The 22,801-nt window shown below is 38.6% G+C and overlaps 1 protein-coding gene across 4 annotated transcripts in view; it reads left to right on the top strand.

The window, feature by feature from the left end:
* Positions 1 to 22,801, top strand: part of CTNNA2 (catenin alpha 2) — a 1,066,300-nt gene that overhangs the window by 298,422 nt on the left and 745,077 nt on the right. For all 4 annotated transcript variants that reach the window (XM_081068568.1, XM_081068571.1, XM_081068569.1 and 1 more), the window contains one exon: positions 16,232 to 16,398. In XM_081068568.1, coding sequence (XP_080924694.1) covers positions 16,232 to 16,398 — 167 coding nt within the window. The remainder of the gene's footprint in view (positions 1 to 16,231; positions 16,399 to 22,801) is intronic.

Below are 22,801 nucleotides of genomic sequence, written 5' to 3'. Positions count from 1 at the left end.
ATCCCAGAAATCCCAGCAGTGCAAGGAAAAGAAAAACCAAAAAACAAACAAACAAAAACAAATAAACAAAAAAACACCTTGTGCTTCAGCACCACCTACTGTAAAACAAAAGACCTCTACTTGTCAACCTGCTAAAGTTATGAGTCAAATATAAATAAATAAATAAACAAACAAGCAAACAAATAAATAAATAGATAAATCATTCCCACAAATGCCCAGGAAGATAAATAATTTATCAATCACAATGAATAACCAAAGTGTAACAAGAGTTCAGAAAGAAAATGAAACATCTCCAGAAAATAAACTTAAAGACATGAAAGTCTGATTTAAATGGCAGATAATTCAAGATTGCAATTCTGGAAAACTCAAAAATGCAATTCAACAAGCCCAGAAATAAAATCAATAAACAAAAGAAGTACTTTACTAAAGAGATTGAAACTATAAAAAGGAACAAAACTATTTCTGGAGATAAAGAACTCAATAAATGAAACGAAGTATGAATTAGCCATGTTAGGAAACAGAGCAGACCAGATGAAGGAAAGAATTACTGATACTGAAGATAGAAATCTAGAAATGACTCAACTGGAAAAAGAGAATCAAGAAAAAAATTAAACTCTAGAAGAATTATCTGACTCAATTAGAAAAAGCAATTTAAGAATAATGGGTATAACAGAAGAAGAGAGTGAGAAAGGAACGGAGAACTTATTCAAACAAATAATTGATGAGAACTTCCCAAACCCATGGCAAAAAACTGTACCCTTGAATCCAAGGGATGAGGGTAAAAGGGGTCAAACATATGGTGAGGGAAGGAGAACTGACTCTGGGTGGTGAACACAGAACATGATATATATATATGATGTATTAACAGAATTGTATGCTTGAAACCTATGTCACTTTACTAACAATAGTCATCCCAATAAACTTTAAAAAGTAATAATAATAAAATGAAATTAACTCTCCAAAAAACAAAAACAGTTCTCAACAAAATGCTAGCAAACCGAATTCAATACATTGAAAGGATTATACACCTTGATCAAGTGGAATTTATGTCAAGAATGCAAAGGTCGTTCAACAGCCACAAAACAATGTGATTCCTCACTTCAATGAAACCAAGGATATTAGTCATAATAGTAGTTGTACTTGCTATTTGGGTTTTTCTATGTAGTCCAACTGTTTATGATTACTGAACATGTATAAGATCACTGTTAATTCTCTTTTCATCGCTTAAGTAACTATTATACCAGATGCCAAATACAGAAAAAAATGAGACAGAAGGTAAAGCTAATAGGATAGAAGTGATTTTTTGTTTGTTTGTTTGTTTTTAATGAAGGCCCTAAGACCTGACTGCCTTCCATTTACCTGCCCTTCCCATTTGGGGAAAATTCAGCCTCATCTCATTCCATCGTTACAGTATTGCCTTATCTTCAATGGTCAACAAGACAATATCGATACTGAGACTTCCTAAGAATGAGCCTTCCTAGCATTGTGAGATCACACTATCCAACCAAAAGGTTGGTTACCAATGCATCCTTCAGGTTGATTTATGACCTAAATAGTGAACCATGAATGAGAAAGGGGTTCTATGGAAAGTAACCTCATAGGATGATCTAATCATAAATTCCTAACTGGGCAAGAAATGATGGGTAGTCAGGCCCCAGGCGTATAACTTCTTTAGTGAAAGGTTTTAAGTAAGCGCTGTCCTTTGTTCTTCTGTATCTAGGTTAATACGCCTTTGAAATGCCAGAAGTAATACCCCTCAAAAGGGGTATTAACTCTCAAGAGAGTATATTACCTTGTTAACTGTCCTTTACCATAATCCCCGCCTTGCTTTCTCCCTCCTCCTTGTACTTTCCCTTCTTAATTTCAAATGCATTAAAAGCTGCAAACTGTTAAAAAATAATAAATTTAAAAACTAGCATTCATGTATATGAGAGGGAAATGAGCAGTGAAGAGAGAATAACAGATCTCCCTGTTTCTTTTACAGAATCTCTCGTATTCAGTTTCTTTTACTTGATTATAGACCTAAGTTCAGAGCAATATTTCCATGGTAAAGACTTTGAACTCCTCAAGCCTGTAAAGAAGAAAAAGTAGTATCTCCAAATAAGTGACTGAAAGGAAATAATAACAATTAATATGTATATAGTGCTTCTATAAAAAGGAGTATTCTATGAGTATTATTCTAAAAGCTGTGCATAATTAATTCATGGATTTAAACAGAACATATCTTTAAAGTCACAAAGATCTAAGGTCACATCCCGACTCCACCCCAGCCATGACTAAATATGTGAGCTTGGCGATCATTCAACCTTTGTGTTTCAGTCCCTTCCACTGTAAAATTAAGGGGTGAAAATATTGATAGCTGCCTTGTGAACTCCCATTAGGGGTAAAGGTTAGAGAGGATGCGTTCAGCACATGCAGCACAAGGCCTTAGCCTTACCGAGGGCTTACCCATTATCACCGTCAATGCCACTGCTACCACTACCACTGCGATCCTCCCCAGTGCAACAAGAATTATCGGTGACCTCCTGCTTAAAGTTTGGAAGTGTATTTTTTGGTTGATTCCACTCCTCATGTGCACAATAGTTGAGAAGCAATAAAACATCTGCTCAATAAAAGTACGTATTGCTTTAAGGCAGAATATACCCTCTGCCCCTGCCCCACATGGTGCTAGTGCTTGGTTTTCAAATCAGTGATTATTTTGGTTCTTATGCAACCCTGGCGGCATTAGGATGGATAGATAATTGTGCATAGGCTTGAGATGATTTCAACTCAAGTGTGGAATGAATGAAGCAGGATGGTGATAATAAATAGAAGAGAGGGATAATGTTCAGAGGACGGAGCCTAAGGAATAGACAAGTCGTTTAGAAAGCAGATCATGAACCAATGACATGAATGCAATGTTGGGTCATCCTTTGAAGGATGACCCTGCACTCAGGGTAGGCATTCTTTAAATACTTGACAAATGAACTACTGAAAAACAAAGAAACAAGGAAAAAGGTATGGTGAAAAGCTAGGTTCAGATGGGGTAAGGTGAAGAAATGGAAAATTCAGAAAGGTGATGGCCTACATGCTGATGAGGATTTCACTCGCCCTGTTTCTGTACTCTTTTAGCAGTGGCAGGCACTGACTGGGCTTTTCCCCTAGAGTCAAATGAGGGAGGCTAGAACTACATTGAGCATGAAAATGGAAAAAATAAAAGCCGCAGAGCAAATTTAATGAAATGACCAGAATAAGAGCAGATTAAGACATAGGAAGCAAGGTTAGGAAATTACAATGTACCTAGCACATATTGTGTGGTAATTTACATTGTCAACATTTTTATTATAAAACAAAGGTTAGTCCTTTTGAGAATTGTAAAATACAGGCAATTAAAAGGAACCAAAATAGCATACACTGTTCCCGTAACCAGAGACAACCACCTGGGAACCTTTGATAAGCTGTCTTCATATGTAATATCTATAACTATATTCTCCTTTGTCTAATTATATAGATTTTCCTTTTTTCTAATTACATAAATCATCTGGTATATATTAATAGTTAATGTTGTCGATGTTTTCCCTCATTACAGAATTCCTAGAGAAGATGAGAGCAAAAGATCCTTTTAGATAAGGTTTGTTCCCTTTTCACAAAAACCTCTGCCTGCCTTACAACCTTGTTTTCCTCAAGGTACAACTCTTAAAGGATACTGGGAAATGGATTTTGTACAGCAGTGCAGAAAATGAAATATGTTTTTAGAGAAGAAAGCAAGATTACTGAGGTATACGTAATACTCGATCACAGCTTTGTAAAGCTTTGGCTGGTTCTGCTCCCTAAACCTTGCATGCTCATTGAGCCCATACAGGAATACACAGAACTGGATTTTAAACTGGTAATTGAGTAGATAGTGCACGTCTCCTGAATGGTTTATCATTGTGATTATGTTGCACAGTCTGTAAGGCAATGCAATGCTTGAAAGCCACTCACTGCTATGGTTAGCTAATTTTCACAGCATGATGGGAAAATATTTCTCTTCATTTGAGTAAAGCCAACTGAAATGTTAAATGAATGGTCAACATGGAAAACACCATAGAAGTTACAATGTTATCACAGGCAGTCTTGACACATTACACCATGACTTTTTGTTCCCCTTTTTAGAAGACACAGGTGAGCCCTTCTTTGATAGGAATCATGCAGAATTAGTTGATGTATAGGAAAGGATGAATTAAGCAGGTATTGATTTAATTGAGGACCTCTGAACTAACTGCATTAGCAAACACTGAGGAATATTCTCTTTTGGGATGCTTCCAGCAGCAAGGTGATGGTGCCCACGAGATGATTCAAGATTCTCTCTTAAGATTCTCTTAGGTTGTGTGTAATTGAACTTAATATTTTTACATGTGTTCTCTTAAACCTCATTCCTATTAATAATAAGCACAGTCCTCTTTTATTTAGAGCTCACTGTGTGTCAAGGTCTGTTCCAAGAGCTTTACGTGTATTAACTCAATCACTGCTCAAGAAAACCTGATGGAATAAATACTTACGCTGTCACCATTTATACCAAAGGAAACAGAAACGAGAAAGGGAAGGTTACTTATGTAAGGTCGAACAGCTGGTACGTGGTGGGGCCAGAATTCACAGCCAGTCTGGCTGTAGAGTCTATGCTCTTAACAGCAGTGTTTTAGAAATACCTTTAAATTCTGCTTACTATATTAAAATTATTTGTTTATATATCTCTGTTGGGACCTACATTCTGAGTTGAAGACTTGTACACTATTGTATTCAGTTAGCAGATTATCTTAAGGAAGAAAGGAAGGGAGAGAGGGGAGGAAAGAGAGAGGGAGAGAGGGAGGAAGGAAGGAAGGAAGGAAGGAAGGAAGGAAGGAAGGAAGGAAGGAAGGAAGGAAGGAAGGAAGGAAGGAAGGAAGGAAAGAAGGAAGGAAAGAAAGAAAGAAAGGAGAGAACTTAGCAAAGACATTTCTCAAATGACTCCCAGACTCCACCACTCCCTATTGTCCCGTCAGGACTGATTTAGGATCGTCTGTGCCTACATACATTTGAGTCTTCACCCCTTTCCCAAGATGGTAAGCTGATCAGAGTAGAGACCATACTTGCAGCATATGAGTGTATTTATTGCTTTATTCCTAGTACTAACATACATTTGACAAGGTGCATTCACTCAGTAACCGTTGGGAGGAGCAAAGCAAGGCCTGCCAGGCACCTTACATTTTGAAACATATAAAATTGATACTGAAGCAAGGAGAAAGTGCAAAAGAAATCGTGAATGCTATAAACTTCACAATGAAATGACGATTTGAATATTTTCTTCCTTTTTTTTTAAAAAATTGAACTTGTGAATTCAGCGAGCAGCAGAGAAACTACAACATTTGAGAAAGGCAGGTGCCAGTAGAAGTAGCAGTCCCTTTGCTTCTTCTTAGTTTTTTCCACATAGGGATTGCTGTCAAGAGAGAAACAGTCTTACAAGTTTTTTGGAAACAATCAAGAACTTGAGAGAGCAATGTATGCATTTCACCCCAGGGTGGTTATGACTCAAATTCATGATTAGGGGAAAAGTTCGACAATTACAAGTTTTTGGAGGCTTAGGGATGATTAAATCCTGTATTTTCTCAAGCAAAAACTACATAAAGTAAGCTACCTCCTGCAGATGCTCTCATTTCTAGCACTGAACAGTTCAGGTCCTTCTGTTACCAAAAAACAAGATAATATTTGGCTTAAATATGTGATATTTAGAAGAAAGCCTTTTATGCTTATACATTTTTGTTTTAAAAAAGGCAAGTATGAAAACCACATCAAAGCCATGCAGATATTATAAAATGAGAACATTGCTTTTTCCTTTATCATTCCACCAAGAGCAGTGAGTTACAAGGACTCTATTTTTTTTTTTTAGGTATATACAATTTTTTTTTCTGTTTTTTATAGAACAATTTCACTGCCCTAAAAATCCTCTGTGATGTACCTTTTCATCCTTCCTTCCCCCGCAACCTCTGGCAAACACTGATCTTTCTCCTATCTCCATAGTTTTGCCTTTTCCGGAATGTCATGTAATTGGAATTATACAGTATGTATCCTTTTCTTACTGGCTTCTTTGACCTAGTCATATAAGTTTCCTCTGTCTTTTCATGGTTTGATCGATTCTTTCTAATTGCTGCATAATAATCCATCGTCTGGACGGACCAGTGTATCCATCACCCACTGAAGGACGGCTTGGTTGCTTCCAGGTTTAGGTGATTATGGGTAAAGCTGTCATAAACATCTGTGCGCAGGGTTCTGTGTGGACATTACGTTTTCAGCTCATTTGGGTAAATACCGACGAGGGCGATTGCTGGACCATAGGGTGAGAGTATGTTAGTTTTGTAAGAAACCGCCAAACTGTCTTCCAAAGTGGCTGCGCCATTTGCACTCCTACCAGTGATGGCTGAGATTCCCGTTGCTCTGTGTCCTCACCAGCATGTGGAGTGGTCAGCGTTCTGGATTTGGGCCGTTCTGACAGGTGTGGAGAGTGTCTTGCTGTTTGCATTCGCATTTCCCTGATGACATGTGGAGCGTGTTTTCCTCTGCTCATTTACCATCTGTAGATCTGTGGTGAGGTGTCTGTTAAGGTCCTTGGCCCATTTTTAAATCAGGTTGTTTTCTTATTGAGTTTCAAGAGTTCTTTATATTTTGGGTAATAGTCCTTTATCAGATTTGTCATTTGCAAATAAATAGTTTCTCCCAGTCTGGTTTGTCTTCTCATTGTCTTGATAGTATCTTTTGCAAATCAGAAAATTTTAATCAACTCCAACTTTTCAATTGTTTTTTCCCTGGTTCATGTCTTTGGTGGTGTTCCTAGAAGTCATTGCCAAACCCAAGGTCATCTAGATTTTATCCTATGTTATCTTCTAGGAATTTTATAGTTTTACATTTTACATTAGGTCTGTGATCCGTTTTGAATTTTGTGAAGGTGTAAGATCTGTGTCTAGATCCATTATGACTTCTGTGTTTGCCAACCTGTGGCCTAATCTTACTTGACCCCTTAGCAGATTCCACATGGTTGACTGCCATTTTTTTACTACTTCCTTATATGATTTTTTAGATTTTATAATTATTTACACCTTGCCAAGGTTTATAATATTTACATTCTAATTTGTACTTATAATGCATACAGTTTAATCTTGCTTCTATATTTAAATGGAATCATTGTTTTTTCTCCTTAAGTAATTTTCTTAAGGGTTTTCATGGGTAACATTAAACATTCCTTGTTGCATGTTTAAGCATATCTGCTTTATTGCCTTTTTTCTTAATTTTTTTTCTAATTACAGAGATAATACACGTTCCCTGTAAGAATGTAATAAAGCATAGTTGGTTCTAATATTGATGCTCATGTGAGTTTTTACGTATCTTCTTAGGTCCTAAGAAGATACCTAAGAAGACCTTCTTAGACCTAAGAAGATACCTAAGAAGATACAATTTTTATTTGTCAATTACATCTCAATAAAACTGGAAAAATAATATAAATAGGTGAATTGTGTGGTCTGTGAGTTAGATTGCAATGACATTGTCACCAAAAAAGACGAAGGATAACCTAGAGAAAATTATTTAGAACACAATGACCCACTATGTATTAATATACTTAATACGCATACACCCTACAAATTAATAAGAATCAATCAAAAAACAGACAAAGGGATATAGATAGTCAATTCAAAGATGAAATACAAATGGCCAATATATATGTGGAAAAAATGTTCAGTCTCACTAGAGATCTATGAAATGTCAACAAAAGTGAAAAGATACAATTTTTGCTTGTCCTGCTGGCAAATAGTGAAAGATCAATAAATTATAATCAGGTGAGGACTCTATCTTTTTTCATTTTCCTAAGGAGCTTTCTGTGCAAACATGACATTACATGGAAAATGACGAAAGGCTAATGGGTCCACTGTCTCTAAAGTGGCTGTTAGTCTGGAGAATTTCTGACCTGGGTGGGACCTCACACATCATTCAACACCTCACTCTCATCTTTCATATAAAGACACAGAAGCCAAGTGGAAAGTAAGCTGCTGGATGTCAGGCAGCTTAGTGAGGCCAATATCCCAGTCCCCTGACATCCCAGTTTGAGGCTCTGGCCACAGCCCCACACTGGTTGGGAGACCAACAAAGCCCAGTATGACACCAGCAAATCCAAACTTCCTCCTCACTTAACAAAACCCAAAACTAACTACATGGCCTGTTACAGACTTGCATTTGTAGCTGGAGCCGCTCTAAAGACAAAGCTGCTTCTCCATGTGGTCAGGACACGTGTTCTTTATCAAGGTGGTTACTTGAGTCTGGGCCAATGCAGTTTTTCCCATCAAGATATGTTCAGTATGCAAAAGTACTACAAACGTCAGTAACTGATGGTTAAGTGTATTGAATGTTATGAGCTATTAAACATCATTAGAGACAATAATGCACCACCTTGCAGAAGACACAGATCATTAAGCATATGGATTTTAATTATTTCAGCTGTAGCCTTTTCCTGGATTGGGAAAAGAGGGTATACGTTAATTTTGCATTTTTGTAGCCAGAAAAATTATCAAGCTGCAATATGGCATACTTCACAAATGAGATCTTTGCAAGGAATTGTGAAATGCAGGAAGAGCCACATTCCATAAAACAGTGATTATTTTCTGGCACTTGAATGCAGGGCAATACCATACACTTGGAAGCATTAAACAGGGACATGCTAAGCTTAAGAGCAAAATGGAGTACAGAAGCTCAATGCAGAACCCAGTGTCACTTAATAATTTTATAAAATTAAGAGGAAGAAAAGATGAACATGTAGATTTCATTGTGCAATGTTTCTGAAATAAGTAACTATATCAAATACATAATTAAAGAAAGCATATTGGAAGTGAGTTAGTAAAGCAAATAAACCCTCAATAAATCATCTTTTGTATAAATCCAAAATTTCAATGACCATGTATATGTAAAGCATCTAGGCATACCGCTGACTTATTTATATTCGTAAGTCAGTAAATGTTTCTATTGATCAGTATCTTTATTCCCCTAAAACCATGAGTACAAATCAAAACCCACTGAAATGTCAATAGACTGACATTGGTTGAAATGTGATTTCAAAGCCTTTTAATATATTGAGAAAGGAAGGAAACAGTGCCACGACTGGCATCCACACTAGAGAGCAGAGATAGTATGATCATCAAATTCTAGTTCTGAATGAGAGGGAGACTCTACATCTCAATGTGCAAAGATAGAGACACCTTGGTTTCCTCTTGCTAATTAAGGTACCGTGTAAGAAAATGCAGAGTTGGGAGCAGGTGGTGGGAATTTCATGTCCAAATTCCAGAATTTCCCAATGCCTTGGAGGGCATCATACAACCTGAATCTTAGTAGATGCAAAATCGAGGTGTGACCTCTAGCACAGACAACCTCTGCCTTCCTAGGAAACCATTCCAATTTGAGATAGTTCTGTTAATTTTTTTTCTTCAAGTATTCCGTCTTTGATATGGTCTCCTGAACCACACATAAAAACCTAATGCCCTCTTCAACAGTATAGATCTTGGGAGAATTTTTTAAAAATGTCTTTAAGGAGAAGGAAAATGTCAAAACAAACATTCATCAGCCATTGCCCAAGAACTGCTGACTTATTTATATTCATAAGTCCATAAATGTTTCTTTTGATCAGTATCTTTATTCGCTTTTAACCATGAGCACAAATCAAAACCCACTGAAATGTCAATAGACTGATATAACACTTGGTAGTTGAAATGTGATTTCAAAGCCTTTTAATGTAATGAGAAAAGAAGGAAATAGTGCTACAACTGGCATCTAGACTGGAGAACAAAGATAGTATGATCATCAAAATCCTAGGATCTAATTCTGAATGAAAGAGGCAGGCTCAACATCTCAATATGCAAAGATAGAAGACTCCTATTCAGTGAGCTGAATCAGTTTTCTCTAGGATTTCCAAAGGAAGGAACCCCGAGATTGTCACACCAGTTTCATGAAATTGGACGGAAGAATAGATAGAGAAATGCAAGAATAAAGATTACAGGAAGCCATTGAATTTTATTTATCTTTTTCTCTCCATCCACTGGAAATGTGACCCACTACTTCTGTCAAAATCACGTGGGTATGCAAATGTCAGGGAACCTCAGACAAAATTGTTTTTAAAAAGTATGCTAGTTAAATTTTCAAGTAACATACTCAGTATTTTTTTCTTTAACTTCCAGACATCATTTCTTATAAAGAACATAACAATTTAAAGCAAGAATCCAATTGTTAAACTGAAAAAAAAAAAAAAAAGATAAACGCACTATTTTCCCTGTATTTTCAGACTTTTTGGACACTCTTTGGTCAGTTGGACCCATTAACAGATTATCTTGCTGGTCTCAGTCTTTCTGCCTCTTGCAGGCGGCTCCCTATCAAAGGGGGCCCTATTCTGTGCTTCTTACTGTGTACTTCCTTTAAAATAAGTGAAAAATAATGATAAATGAAGTGAAAATTGCCCTATATGCACTTACACTGAAGGTAAGAGCCCGGTCCCTTAATAAACATATTACTTGATATAAATTAATACACTCACATTGAGCATTGATTTAACCTCCCATGTAGTTCTGCCTGTTGAGAGAATATTCTGATTATGCTGATGTTAGTATTTCACTCTATATGAAAGCATAATAAGAGTTGATAAACTAACATGGTGTATTTTATACATGATGCACTATCGTGTATTTTACAGCAAATACACATGGTTGTTTAATTCTTACATCCCTTACATACTGTGGAGAGAGAGTGACTGAACAACAGTGGCGCTGGGCACTGTTGGGAGTTATCTGTTCTAAGTATGGGAACTAGTTTTGAACAATGAAGAGGAGTTGATTTTCAATTCCTACTCTTCACACCAAAAGGAATTTAAGGGAGAGGTTGGAGAAGAAAACAAAGATGTCAAAGAAGCTATAGGTAAGGAACTTATTTTAGAGACTGAGAACTGAAGCATTATGGGGTACTGCCTAGGCTCAGCACGCAAAATGTTAAGCCATCTCCAGATAGTAAGAAGCCATGAAATACAAAGCAGACATTTAGGCACATTAGACTGGGGACAATGATATCCCAGGGCTAATTTAGCACAAGCCCACACAGAGGTCACCACAGGCAAGCTAGGAATATATGCCTAGCTAAATATGATTTAAAGTGAGAGCAAAATAAAGACAGTTCCAAAAAAATAGGAAAAAGCTTAATGCCAAGCAACTTTATTAAAGGAAACATTAACATTTATATATCATGGAGGAGGATTGGGATACAGAATGGAATGAATTTAAAAGATTAATGAAATGATAGGCATAAGTGACATAGCCCAGTGTGTAGCTAGCCCATAGTAAAAAAATAAAAAAGAGAAATGGTATCAAATAGTAGTATCAATAGTGGTGATGACACAGCAGAAGTAGTAGTAACACTTGTGATAGCATATTTTCTAGTAATGTCTAGCAATGTTTTTATGGCTTATAGTCTCATAACTTTCATCTTATACGTAGTATCTATACTACTATATGTGACAACCTATACTACCAACATGGCATGGTTTGACTGCCTCACCTTGTGCTTTTATCTAAATGGAATTCATGTCAAAGTACTGTCAATTTGATTCCGTCAGTATTTCATTTTTTAATTAAATGTATTGTGATCACATTGGTTAATAACATTACATAAGTTCAGATATACAATTCTATAATACATCTTCTGTTCACAACCCATAGTCTAGTCTCCCTCCATCACCATATATTTAACAATCTTTATCTTCTTCATCCTTCCCCCACCCCGTTTCATCTTCTGGTAACCTCCATCCATACTGTTGTCTGTGTCTATGACTTTTTGTTTGTTGCTTTCTGTTTTACATCTCACATATGAGTGGAATCATATGGTTCTTGTCTTTTTTCTGTCTGACTTATTTAGCTTAGTGCGATATTATAATGATCTATCCATGTTTTCACTAATGGCGGTATTTTATCCTTATAGCTAAGTAGTATTCCATTGTATACATGTGCACATCGTCTTTATAGCCTGTTATACATCAAATAACACTTTTTTATTTGATTTTCTGTCTGGAAGATCTGTCCATTGGTGTCAATGGGGTGTTTATGTCTCATACTGTGACTCTGTTACTGTCGATTGCTCCTTTTATGTTGGTCAATATTTGCTTTATATATCTAGGTGTTCATATATTGGGTGCATAAGTGTTACAAGGGTTATGTCCTCTAGTTGCATTAATCCCTTTATCATTATGTAATGTCCTTCTTTGTCTCTTTCTATAGTCTTTGTTTTAAAGTTCATTTTATCTGATATAAGTATTACTGCCATAGCTATTTTTCCTTTCCTTCTCATGAAATATTTTTTTCCATCCCTTTGCTGTCAGTCTGTGCATGTCTTTCAATCTGAAGTGGTTCTCTTGTAGACAGCATATGTACGAATCTTGTTTTCTTATCCATTGAGCTACCCTATTTCTTTTGATTGTGACATTTATTCTATTTACATTTAAAATGATTATTGATTGGTATGTAGTTGTTGCCATTTTATTCATATTTATTTTCTTTTTTCCCCTCTTCTTAAAGAAGTAACTTTTTAACATTTCCAGTAATAACTGGTTTGGTGGTGATGAAGTCCTTTGGCTTTTTCTTGCTCGGGAACCTTTTTACCTGTCCTTTATTTGTAAATGATAATTTGACTGGGTAGAGTAGTCTTAGTTATAGGTCCTTGCTTTTCATCACTTTGCATATTTCGTGCCAATCCCTTCTGGCCTGCAATGTTTCTGCTGAGAAATCTACTGATAATCTTATGGGAGCTCCTTTGTAAGTAACTTGCTGCCTTTCTCTTGCTGCTTTGAGGATTCTCTCTTTGTCTTTAACCTTTGCCATTCAAATCATAATATCTCTTGATGTGGGCCTTTTTGGTTCATCCTGTTACTCTGCACTTCCTGGGCTTGTATGTGTGTTTCCTTCTCCAGGTTAGGGAAGTTTTCCGCATTTCTTCAAATAGTTTCTCAATTCCTTGTTCTCCTTCTTTTCCTTCTGGTACCCCTATGATGTGAAATTTGTTACACTTAATGTCGCAGACACCCCTTAAACTATCCTCATTTTATCTAATTATTTTTTATTTTTATTTTTGCTCTTCCAATTGGGTGTTTTCTCTCACCTTGTCTTACATGCATGCTATTTCTCAGCTAAATGTTTTAGTATTCTAGAAAGAGCAGTTCCCTGGGAAAAAATAGATAACTTTATCCTGATAAATTCATTGATCATTTTTCAATATAGATTTATGTTTTAATTCAGTAATCCTAAACCTATAGGGATATAAAATGCATTGAAATTTTAGCCGATTTCAGATTGCCTTTCCTTTGCAGTCATGAATAACTTGAAATCATTTGTCTCTGCTTAAAATGAGCTTTTAGTTTTAATTTAAATTGAAGTAAATCATCTTTTATTTACCTTAGAAAAAAATCTCACAATTTAGAATGGGATTTCCATTTACCCATCACATTTACTAATGTGGTTCTCTCTCCTGTCTCTCTTTCTCTCTCTCTCTCTCTCAAGCACTCGATCTCTCTCTAGTTCTAGCTCTAGCTCTAGCTCTAGCTCTCTCATAGATATCTCCTGAGCTTCCTCCAGAGGTGCTTACTGTGGGTCCCAAGTTGATTAGCTCCATCCGAGAGCTCTGTATGGATATGTGACATCCACTGGCCTTGAAGCAGTATTGATGACCGCATGGTCAGCATTGGAAATGCCATTATAATGACCCTGAAAACCTGAACTTGAAAGTCAATTTGATTAGGCATGGTTCCTCCCCATGATGGGAGAGAGTGCCTTTTTTCTAAGTGTTGTCCTAACTGAGTGCTACTATTACCAAGCTATGGCCCATATCAATTTAATCTGCAGAATTTGGAATCAACCATGTAGCTTCCTAGGTTCATATGCAGAATAAATCTTCCCTTTCTTTGAATAAGTGGATCCATTCCACTTGTTCATTTATCTGTGGTGACCCTCTCAATATGTCATTAAATTAGCTTTGGTGTATAATGTTCTTTCTAGCTGTATTTTGCAGACTGGGAAGGATGTAACCTTCTTCTCCAGCCCACACAGATATCTTCTAAGAGGCTTTTTTGGAGGGGCGGAAAGCAGGAGGAGATTTCTGTAAGGCTGTGTCAGGGTGGGACACTTGAATTGAATATGTCTACCAGCCTCTCTATCTTAAAGTTTATTTAGCCCTTTGGTGCCATGTATCTTGAAAATTCACCATTGTGCCAGTATGGAAATGGGTTTTTAAGTTTCTTCCTGGATGTTATTATATATCAAGATTTGTTTATGCCTAGGCATAAAGAATAAGCTGATCAGCTATATAATATACTTATTGTAGATAATCTCCTCTAAAAACCCAATAGCTCAATATGTTTCCCTACATACCCACATTTCCCAAGTATAAAAGTATCACTGCAAAGGTTTAAATAACTATAATGATAACTGAACAAATGACATTGAATTCTGATCTGTCTATAAAATAGAAAGAGTTGTTTTTCCCCTGTATCTTAGGATAAATCCTGCACACGCAGACTTTCAATGATATAATTGACTATTTAAATGAGCTAAGTTTGGATTAATAGAGGTGAAGTAATCATTTCTATAAATAAAATACTGAATGAATTTCTTTACTCTAAATAAAATAATTGGTCATTTAAACTTTCCTCTTCTAGTTTATTGAAGCTTTTATGGCCCTGTATATGCTCTGCTATGCAAAGCTTCATTTTGCTTTCTCCTAGTCCTCTCCACCTCAAATAATATCTACCCCATTGACATCGGACCAGTGTCATCTTAGTTAATGATCTCCCTCTGGTTCTCCCTCCTGGGGTCTCTGTGCAAATGTGTATTGTTGATTTTACTGTGTCACTCTTCACCATCGACTCCACCATCTCTCTCCCTCTCCCTCTCCCTCTCCCTCTCCCTCTCCCTCTCCCTCTCCCTCTCCCTCTCCCTCTCCCTCTCCCTCTCCCTCTCCCTCTCCCTCTCCCTCTCCCTCTCCCTCTCTCTCTCGTGTCCACATCTATTCCAACCCCAGATCCTCTGTTTCTCTAATAGAGATCCCATTAATATTCCTTTCCTTTCTGTATCATGTTCCTTTCACCGGTCCAGGCCCTCATTCCTGCTCTCGCAGACGATAACTGCATTTGCCCTATGAACTGGTTTCTCTGCCATATCCTTGAGGACACAGTCCAGGTCTCTTCCATGGCTTTCCAAGCACTGGCCCCTCCCTTCCCTTTACCCTTTCCTCACTGTACCTTCCCCATGACTGCAGTGACTGCAGTTCCTGACCCTCGGTGCCCAGTCCAGGTTTCAGAGCCTCGCACAGTGTTCCTGCTGTCTGAGGTCCCCTTCTCACCTTTGTCTTCCTGATAAATACCTTGTAGTTCTTCAAGCCCACCAAAGTTGACAGCTTCCTCTCAGCCTCATACTAAATGAGCAAATTACTCCCTTCTCTCTTTTGCCCACATTCTTAATCATATGTCTGCTGTGGCACATAATTTCAGTATTATGTGCATGAATTTACATGTTTTCTTAGTACATTTTTCACTCCTTGAGACCAGGGCATTCTCTACCACCGTTGTAATTCCAGAGGCTAGTAGATAATCTGACACGAAGATGTGCCTAAGAAAACATTTTTTCGATTGGTTCAGTTGCCTTATAAGTGTTCTCTATATTTGCAAATAGGTTCCTAACAGAGTCTTAAAAGACTAGATTTTGGGTATCTCTCTAGTCTGTTATTGTCTGACTCAATTAAGAGTATAGTGTTAATGAGGCCAAGATCTCAAGTTCCAGGCCTCCGTGGAACAGTCAACATTGTCCCTGAACTGACAGCAACCTCAGTTAGCTAGCTGCCTAGGAAATACCTGTTTGCAAGGGGAATGGAGAGTGAGAATGATTCCGGTAAGGGCAAGCCCATCTCCACTGTTAGACAAATTGAATTAAATATACCCCTTATTGATGCTAAAAGCACAATTCTACACTGAATGTGAAACGTGTTCCCCACAGCACCTGTCCACGTGCACTGCTGAAGCATTTAACTTGAAAGGTTCTGTTGCGTTGGAGGTGGCAGAAGTACTACCTGGTCATGGCCCTTTTGCCTTAAGAGCAAAATCACCCACGCACTGGTGGTTAGGGCTGCTGGCCTCTGAGTGTCCTGTCTACTCACACGCCTTGCGGTGTTTGTCTTCCAGGCGAGACCATGCGCATTGCCTCCTCGGAGTTTGCAGATGACCCGTGCTCGTCGGTGAAGCGTGGCACCATGGTGCGGGCGGCCCGGGCTTTGCTCTCGGCTGTGACGCGCCTGCTCATACTGGCCGACATGGCGGACGTCATGAGACTTTTGTCTCATCTGAAAATTGTACGTATGCAGAACTTACCAAAACTTTATGTGGGTGGCGACACTGATTATGTGTATCATGGCACTAGACTGCACTCAAGACACTACGGCTCACCAGGTCACTTGGGCACTCACCCGTGTCACCCTAACAACTCCTAATATGAAAATTATCATCAATAATGTATTCAAAAAGTTATAAGAGATCCACTGGAATCTTTCAAAACACAGAGTTTGGACTTCCCCTTTACTCCCTGACATACACAGCTGCATTCTTTTAGGCAGCAGAGACTGAGCCGGGCACACCTGCCCTGGCCTTGTCTTGAGATCCAGAGAAGTGCTGGTCCACGTGGTCGTTCAGACTAGGCCAGCTCCACTGGTTATTGGGCCAAACGGTCACCTGTGCCCAACTTAATATGGATTGCGTGTTGAATATAGTTTGCTACCTTCCCCAGCATTGCCCTTTTTTAGATATATGGACTTTGAGCCCATTTTAATCTGGAAATAAAAATGAGCCCCATGGCTAGTATCAGTCTTGTCGCACTACATCTGTCATCTGTTATACCTGGATTGGGTCTCAGGGGACGTAGGTGCCACACCCATAAAACTCCATTATATGTGCCTTGCTTGTCATGGTTCCTTGATTCCTTTTATCTCTGGTTTCCTAATGGAAGTGGAGACCTACCCTGTTCACAAGTTTTACTGGACCAGGGGCCAAGGCAACCTTCCCAGTCCTTAATATTTAGGCCCTTCTCAGTTTTCCTAGTTGCAAATTTGGTATCTAGTTGCAACCATGATGGGTCAATCGTTTGAACTACAGTGATTACTTAATTGCTTATGAATATGGTTTCTGCCTAGAGAGTCTCTATTCAGTGCTCTCAGTGGATCTTATTCCTGGACAGTTGGCACCAACCCTGGACTGATCTCAAGTCCTTAGATGATGGGATATTGACCCCACACTTTCCTTTTGGGCGAACCAACCTATTACAGACTTAGTTCCCCAGCTCTGGCCATTCCTGGCACATCACTTTTGCTATTATTCAACCATCAAGGCAAGATTTTCTCTTTGTCAGTGAAATGAACAATGAGTGGGCAGGTGAGATGGGAAATGAACAGTGAGAGCCTGCTCTCCTCTCACCTTCCAACTCACATTTGTTCAATAATTTCCAAAGAAATTTCAATAAACACAAGTGTTTTTTGTCAAAAAATTTGGGGCCAGATCTTTCGTCTGACTTTGCTCCAGTAAAGTGGCCAAGATTTCCAAGTTATGTGTTAATTTTGCAATATTATGAAAACCCTTAACTTCCAACATTTCCAGACTGAGTGCCATAGTTATAAACCACAAATCACTTCATAGTTTCAATTACAGGTGCCTGAGCAGCCAAGGGCCACATAGCAGACCTGTTTGGGAGTTTTTCTCAGAGATTAGGGCCTCCAAAGTCAGGAAAGGGTCTTGCAAATAGGATGAAGTCAGCAGTGTGAGAAGAGGTTATTTCAGAGGATATTGATATTGTGATTGACCATTTGGCTATTGGAGTAAGACCATATTAGTTTGATGTCCACTTACCAGCCCTGTTGTAACCTACCTCCTTATATCTCAGACACTTCCTCTGTTAATATGGTCTAATGACAGTACTGCCCTCAGAGTCGTGGGTAGGTTTGAATAGGGGACTTCCTATGAAGCGTTTATCAGAGTCTAGCACGAAGTAAGTGCTGGGTAAATGGCAGCCATGTTGCTGTGGTAAGAGCCACAGGCCCTCTTGTAGACCGTAGTGCTGCCTGTCATTCCTCCGGTCCTCCTGTGTTACATTTATCTTTTAGGCAACTGATAACTTTATTCTCAAGTGTGTTGGAGAAAACATTGTACCTTTCCCTTATAGCCTAATTAGTCTCCAAAGGCACCATTTTAAGAAAGGTCTTTATCAACATGGACAATCTTCCTTTACCAGGTGGAGAATAGGACTGGACCTAAAGAAATTAACTTTACATCTCATATGTAATTCTTTCTGTGCTGTGGAATGCCCTGTTCAGCCGTTGTTTGGAGTGATGACACGCTAAACCTTCTCCCTAGCTGCCCACACGTGAAAGGTGCTGGTGAAATCTGGGCCTGTAATGTGATGCATGGTGCTAGTTGCTGCCTGTAATCCTGCCTTTCCACCTACCTGTTTTGCTCATTGCTGTCGGCTGATAATACCACTGCAGCCTGTCATAATGTGGAGTCAATTGTATCCTCTCCCCAACACAGTAGATTAAAGGAAGGTTAAAAAAAAAAAAAAGGATTTAGCACAAAATCATGGAAAGGTCAACCCAGCAATATTAAGTCCTGTCAGACTGTCAGTAGTAAAATTAAAAACGATTGTAGACTAAATAAGACATTTGTCGTACTTGGAGTAGCCTCCGTGGTGAACAGCAGTGGTGGAATGTTGCTATCTTGTGGGGTAAGTGAGGAATTACAATTTTTATTGCCGTCACTGAATCACTCAGGTTGTGGTCCGCGGCACACATTTAGGTCCTGGTCAGTCCGGGTTTCATAATACGGGGCTATTGCCCCCACCCAGACCCCCCAAAAATGCAACAATTCAATGCAAACGAACATGGTATATAATTCTCCTTAGTAGCGGTTTTGTTCTTTTCCATAGACGCACATCCTCTCATTAATAAGTTGTCTGTCAGCATCTATTTATTTGGTAACTCAGGATGAAGAAAATGTTTTTCTGTGTTTTGATGGAGCAGGTTACAATGATCATCTGTACCTTTGTCATGGCTTTTACAGATATATATATATATATATATATATATATATATATATATATATATAAATCTTTACCATATGAGTGCTAAACCACAGATGAGAAAAAAGAGTGACAAAAGCTTTCTAATAGTACAATATTTGTGACTTGATTGGCTGTTCATTCAGAAGCTTGAGTAGCCCCTCTAGTGAGTCCTATGGCTTCCAGCTGTGGTAACCACTACATGGCTATTTTACTTTTAAGCATTGTGCATTATATTTTTCTTTTTAATCTTTGAGGCCATATGCCACATTTTTTATTGTTGGTCTTTCCAAACAGTGGTATTTCTCACTTCTGATTAACTTCTAGGAATGCAGAAGGAATTGCCTTCTTATCAGAAGCTTATATTCATGTTTTTCCAGCAACAATTCACTGAGTAGATGAAAGACAGTCAATTTAGTCTCCTAAAATACCTCACGCCTTCTCATTCTCTGCCCTGCAACCAGACAGGCATTTGTTGGCAAATTGAGTAACTGTGAGCAAATATTGTTCACCCTCTAAAAATGAGTGTAGAGTTGGGAGCTCCACAGAGGTATGATGATTTGGGCATGGTCTCTGCCTTCAGCTACCTTACAATTATATTGGGAAACTTCAGTTTATATGGCTGTTAAAGAGTCCATCTTTTCAGATATCATACAGATATGTCAGTTCTCTTATGCTTGTATTTGTGTGTGCTTTAGCATGGAACCCTTTTTTGATTACATCATATTAAGGGTTCACATGACCGCAAATGGTTTTTGCTACTGTACTTGTTTCAAATTCAGGAGGCTAGTAATAGAATAGTGAGTTACATAGTTCAAAGCCAAATTACCACCAAAGTGAGCATTTGATGTTCCTGAGCAAAGCTTAAGTACTCTTTTGCACATCAGACATCTTTAAAAAATACTGAATTATAATAACGCTTATTGTTGAAGTTGCTGGTGATTGATTCCCTAGCCGACACCTGGTGTCTCCTGCAATCAGCTGCCATTGTGTGTTAGGTTGACATGTGGCGCTTCAGACTTTTAAAGGAATCCTTCATTTCAATCAGTGATCATGAAGATGGATATTTATTTTTCCTCAGCTCTGAATTAATGTAATCAGGTGATATTGTCAGCTTTTAGCGTTGGTGATGGAATTACACATATATATATATCCAGACATGTGTGTGTCAGAGAAAACAATCACCTTTTTTCTCTCCTCAGGCTAGGTCCTGGAATAATAATGTTCTGGATTATCTCAGAATTTCTCTCGAAAAAGTGGATGAACAAAGTAGAAAACTTAGTAGAAAACTTAATAAAAAACAAAATAGAAACCTTAGTCAACTTCTCAGGAAAGGCAGATTTTCTTAGGTGCTACCAGGGGCTAAATCGAATTCTGCTATCTCATTGTTTGGGGGCATTGATGAGACAGGGTGACTTTAATAGTACCTGTGCTTTTTGTGATATCAGCATCAAATAGTCTTGTGCACCCTGAGTAACTTATTTCTCAATAGTTACCATTTGGTCCTGCAGCTCATATGGCTCTTGTGTTTGAATAACAGCAGTCGATTGGTGTAAATTATCCTTGTCTTTGATTATGGAGGTAAAAATTAGTGCCCAGGTATTAGCATTCTGTCAGGGCTGTCATGGCATTAATTCCATACATCTGACTTGCTCAGAATATATTATTTATTCAGTTATCATTTGAAGAAATACTTACTGGATGGCTGCTATATGTAAAACCCTGTGCCAGCATATATAACTTTAAAGATAACTAAGATGTAGATCCTGCCTTCCAAACTTTATAGGCTAGTGGGGAAGACATTAAGAAGGCATGCAATTCATGTTGAGAAAATGTGCATATTGATATGGTCCCACCTAGAAGGAAAACATAATAATTAGGATGTTTCCCATTTTAAATTACAGAAACCTCACTCAACCTGGTCTTTTAAAAAGGGAATATATTGGTTCATCAAACTAAAAGCCAGAACTTTCAGGCAAGGCTTGATCAAGGCACAAAATGTGACAGGGCTTAGGTTTCTATATCCTTTTCTTCAGTGAGGACACTCTTCTCTGTGGGCCCTTTTCTTGTAGTCTCAAAATAGTTGCTAACTATTTTCAACATAACATGCCCCTAGACTAAAGATAGCAAGAAAGAGGAAATTCTCTTCCCTGATAGCTGAAATAAACGTTCCACAGTCCTGCTAATCCTATTGGCCTGTGAATCAAGTGCATATCTCTGAGTTAGTTATTTAGAGGGGGAATGGGATGTGCTGAATTCGTAATTTGGTCAGCCTTACTCCTGTCCCTCACCAACCATCCCCCTAGCCAAAAATGGAACTGATTCAACTAAAATCTATTGTTGATCAGTTGAGGAGAATATGAAAAAGGGTGATGTGGCCGGGAGCGGGAGATCTCAGGATTGGGTCTCACTGACCTGAAAGAGATTTACATTTCCTCGAACCAATTGTTTTGACCAGATTAAATAGGCTGTGGTTATAGGCTCTCTTTAGTCTAGGGGCATGTTATGTTGAAAATAGTTAGCTGGGGCCTAAGAGTTGAGCATGATTAGAAAAAGGTTGGCCCCATCCAAAGAGCGGGGGGGATATATCATTCTGTCCAGTAATAAGAGGGAAACTGCACAGCCATTTGAATAGGGAAAGTTAAATGCAAAGAATTATTAGCTCTCACAGCAAATCAGAGTAACAAGGGGTTGGCTAATAACAAGTAAAGTGACCTCTAAGAATGTCGGGCTAGTAGCTGTAAGAAGCAGCTGCCACCCCGGGACTGAGATGGAGCTCTATGGGAAAACCCCCACCCCTCCCCTAACCAGAGCTGAAATGCAGATGTCCCCCGGGTCATTGGATGACAGAGAAGTCACCGAGGTGCCACACCAGTGAATGGAACTGGCTGGAAATCTGCCCATTAGGGTGTCAAGGAAAACTGCTCCTAGGGAGGTGCCTCCCTGGACGCATTTCACTCCAGACACCCATGGGACCATGCTGAGGGGGGCTGCTGGCCATCTGCTGTTGGAAAAGCTCCTGGCCGAGGGAGCACACCAGAATCAGGAAACCAAACCCTTTTTTTCTTTTGTTGCCTGTCCAGCACGCTCTACTGACAAAGCTTATCATCAGGCCTACTGGGAAAGAGATCGTATTGAAAGGGCCAGGCCATGTTTTCACAGAGCAGGCAGTAAGCATGAACTTGAATTTGATAACTGGCCCAGAGAAAGAGTGGTTTACTGCTCAATAATGTGGTGCTCTTGCCATAAGAAGGGGGATGGATTCAGGACATGCAAAAGACTTCATCTACTCAGAGAGCTTCACAAACAAAGGAAAGAACAAAGGTGTGAGAGCCACACAGGAGACTTGGGGTGTTCACAATAATACCGTTGATTCTATATTGTTGGAGCATAGCAGGTCAGGTGGAGAGAGGTGGTGACAGAGTGGGACAAAGAGATACACGTTGTGGAGTGTCTTAGATAATGTGACAATCAGTTTGGACTCTTCCATTTAGTTTAGACTGTGTGTGTGGGTTGTGGGGAGTTGCTGAGTAATTCTAAGCATTAGAATTACATTCATGATTTAGATAAATAATTTTGGTAGCAGTGTGGAGAAGTAGTTAGAACGGGAGTGAGCCCAAGTGAGGGGACCAATTAAGAGGTGACTGAAAATATCC

This window comes from Rhinolophus hipposideros (assembly GCF_964194185.1).
Source record: "Rhinolophus hipposideros genome assembly, chromosome: 12".
Classification (NCBI taxonomy): domain Eukaryota; kingdom Metazoa; phylum Chordata; class Mammalia; order Chiroptera; family Rhinolophidae; genus Rhinolophus; species Rhinolophus hipposideros.
The sequence above is the reverse complement of the archived record's forward strand: the minus strand, read 5'-3'. Positions and strand labels throughout refer to the sequence as shown.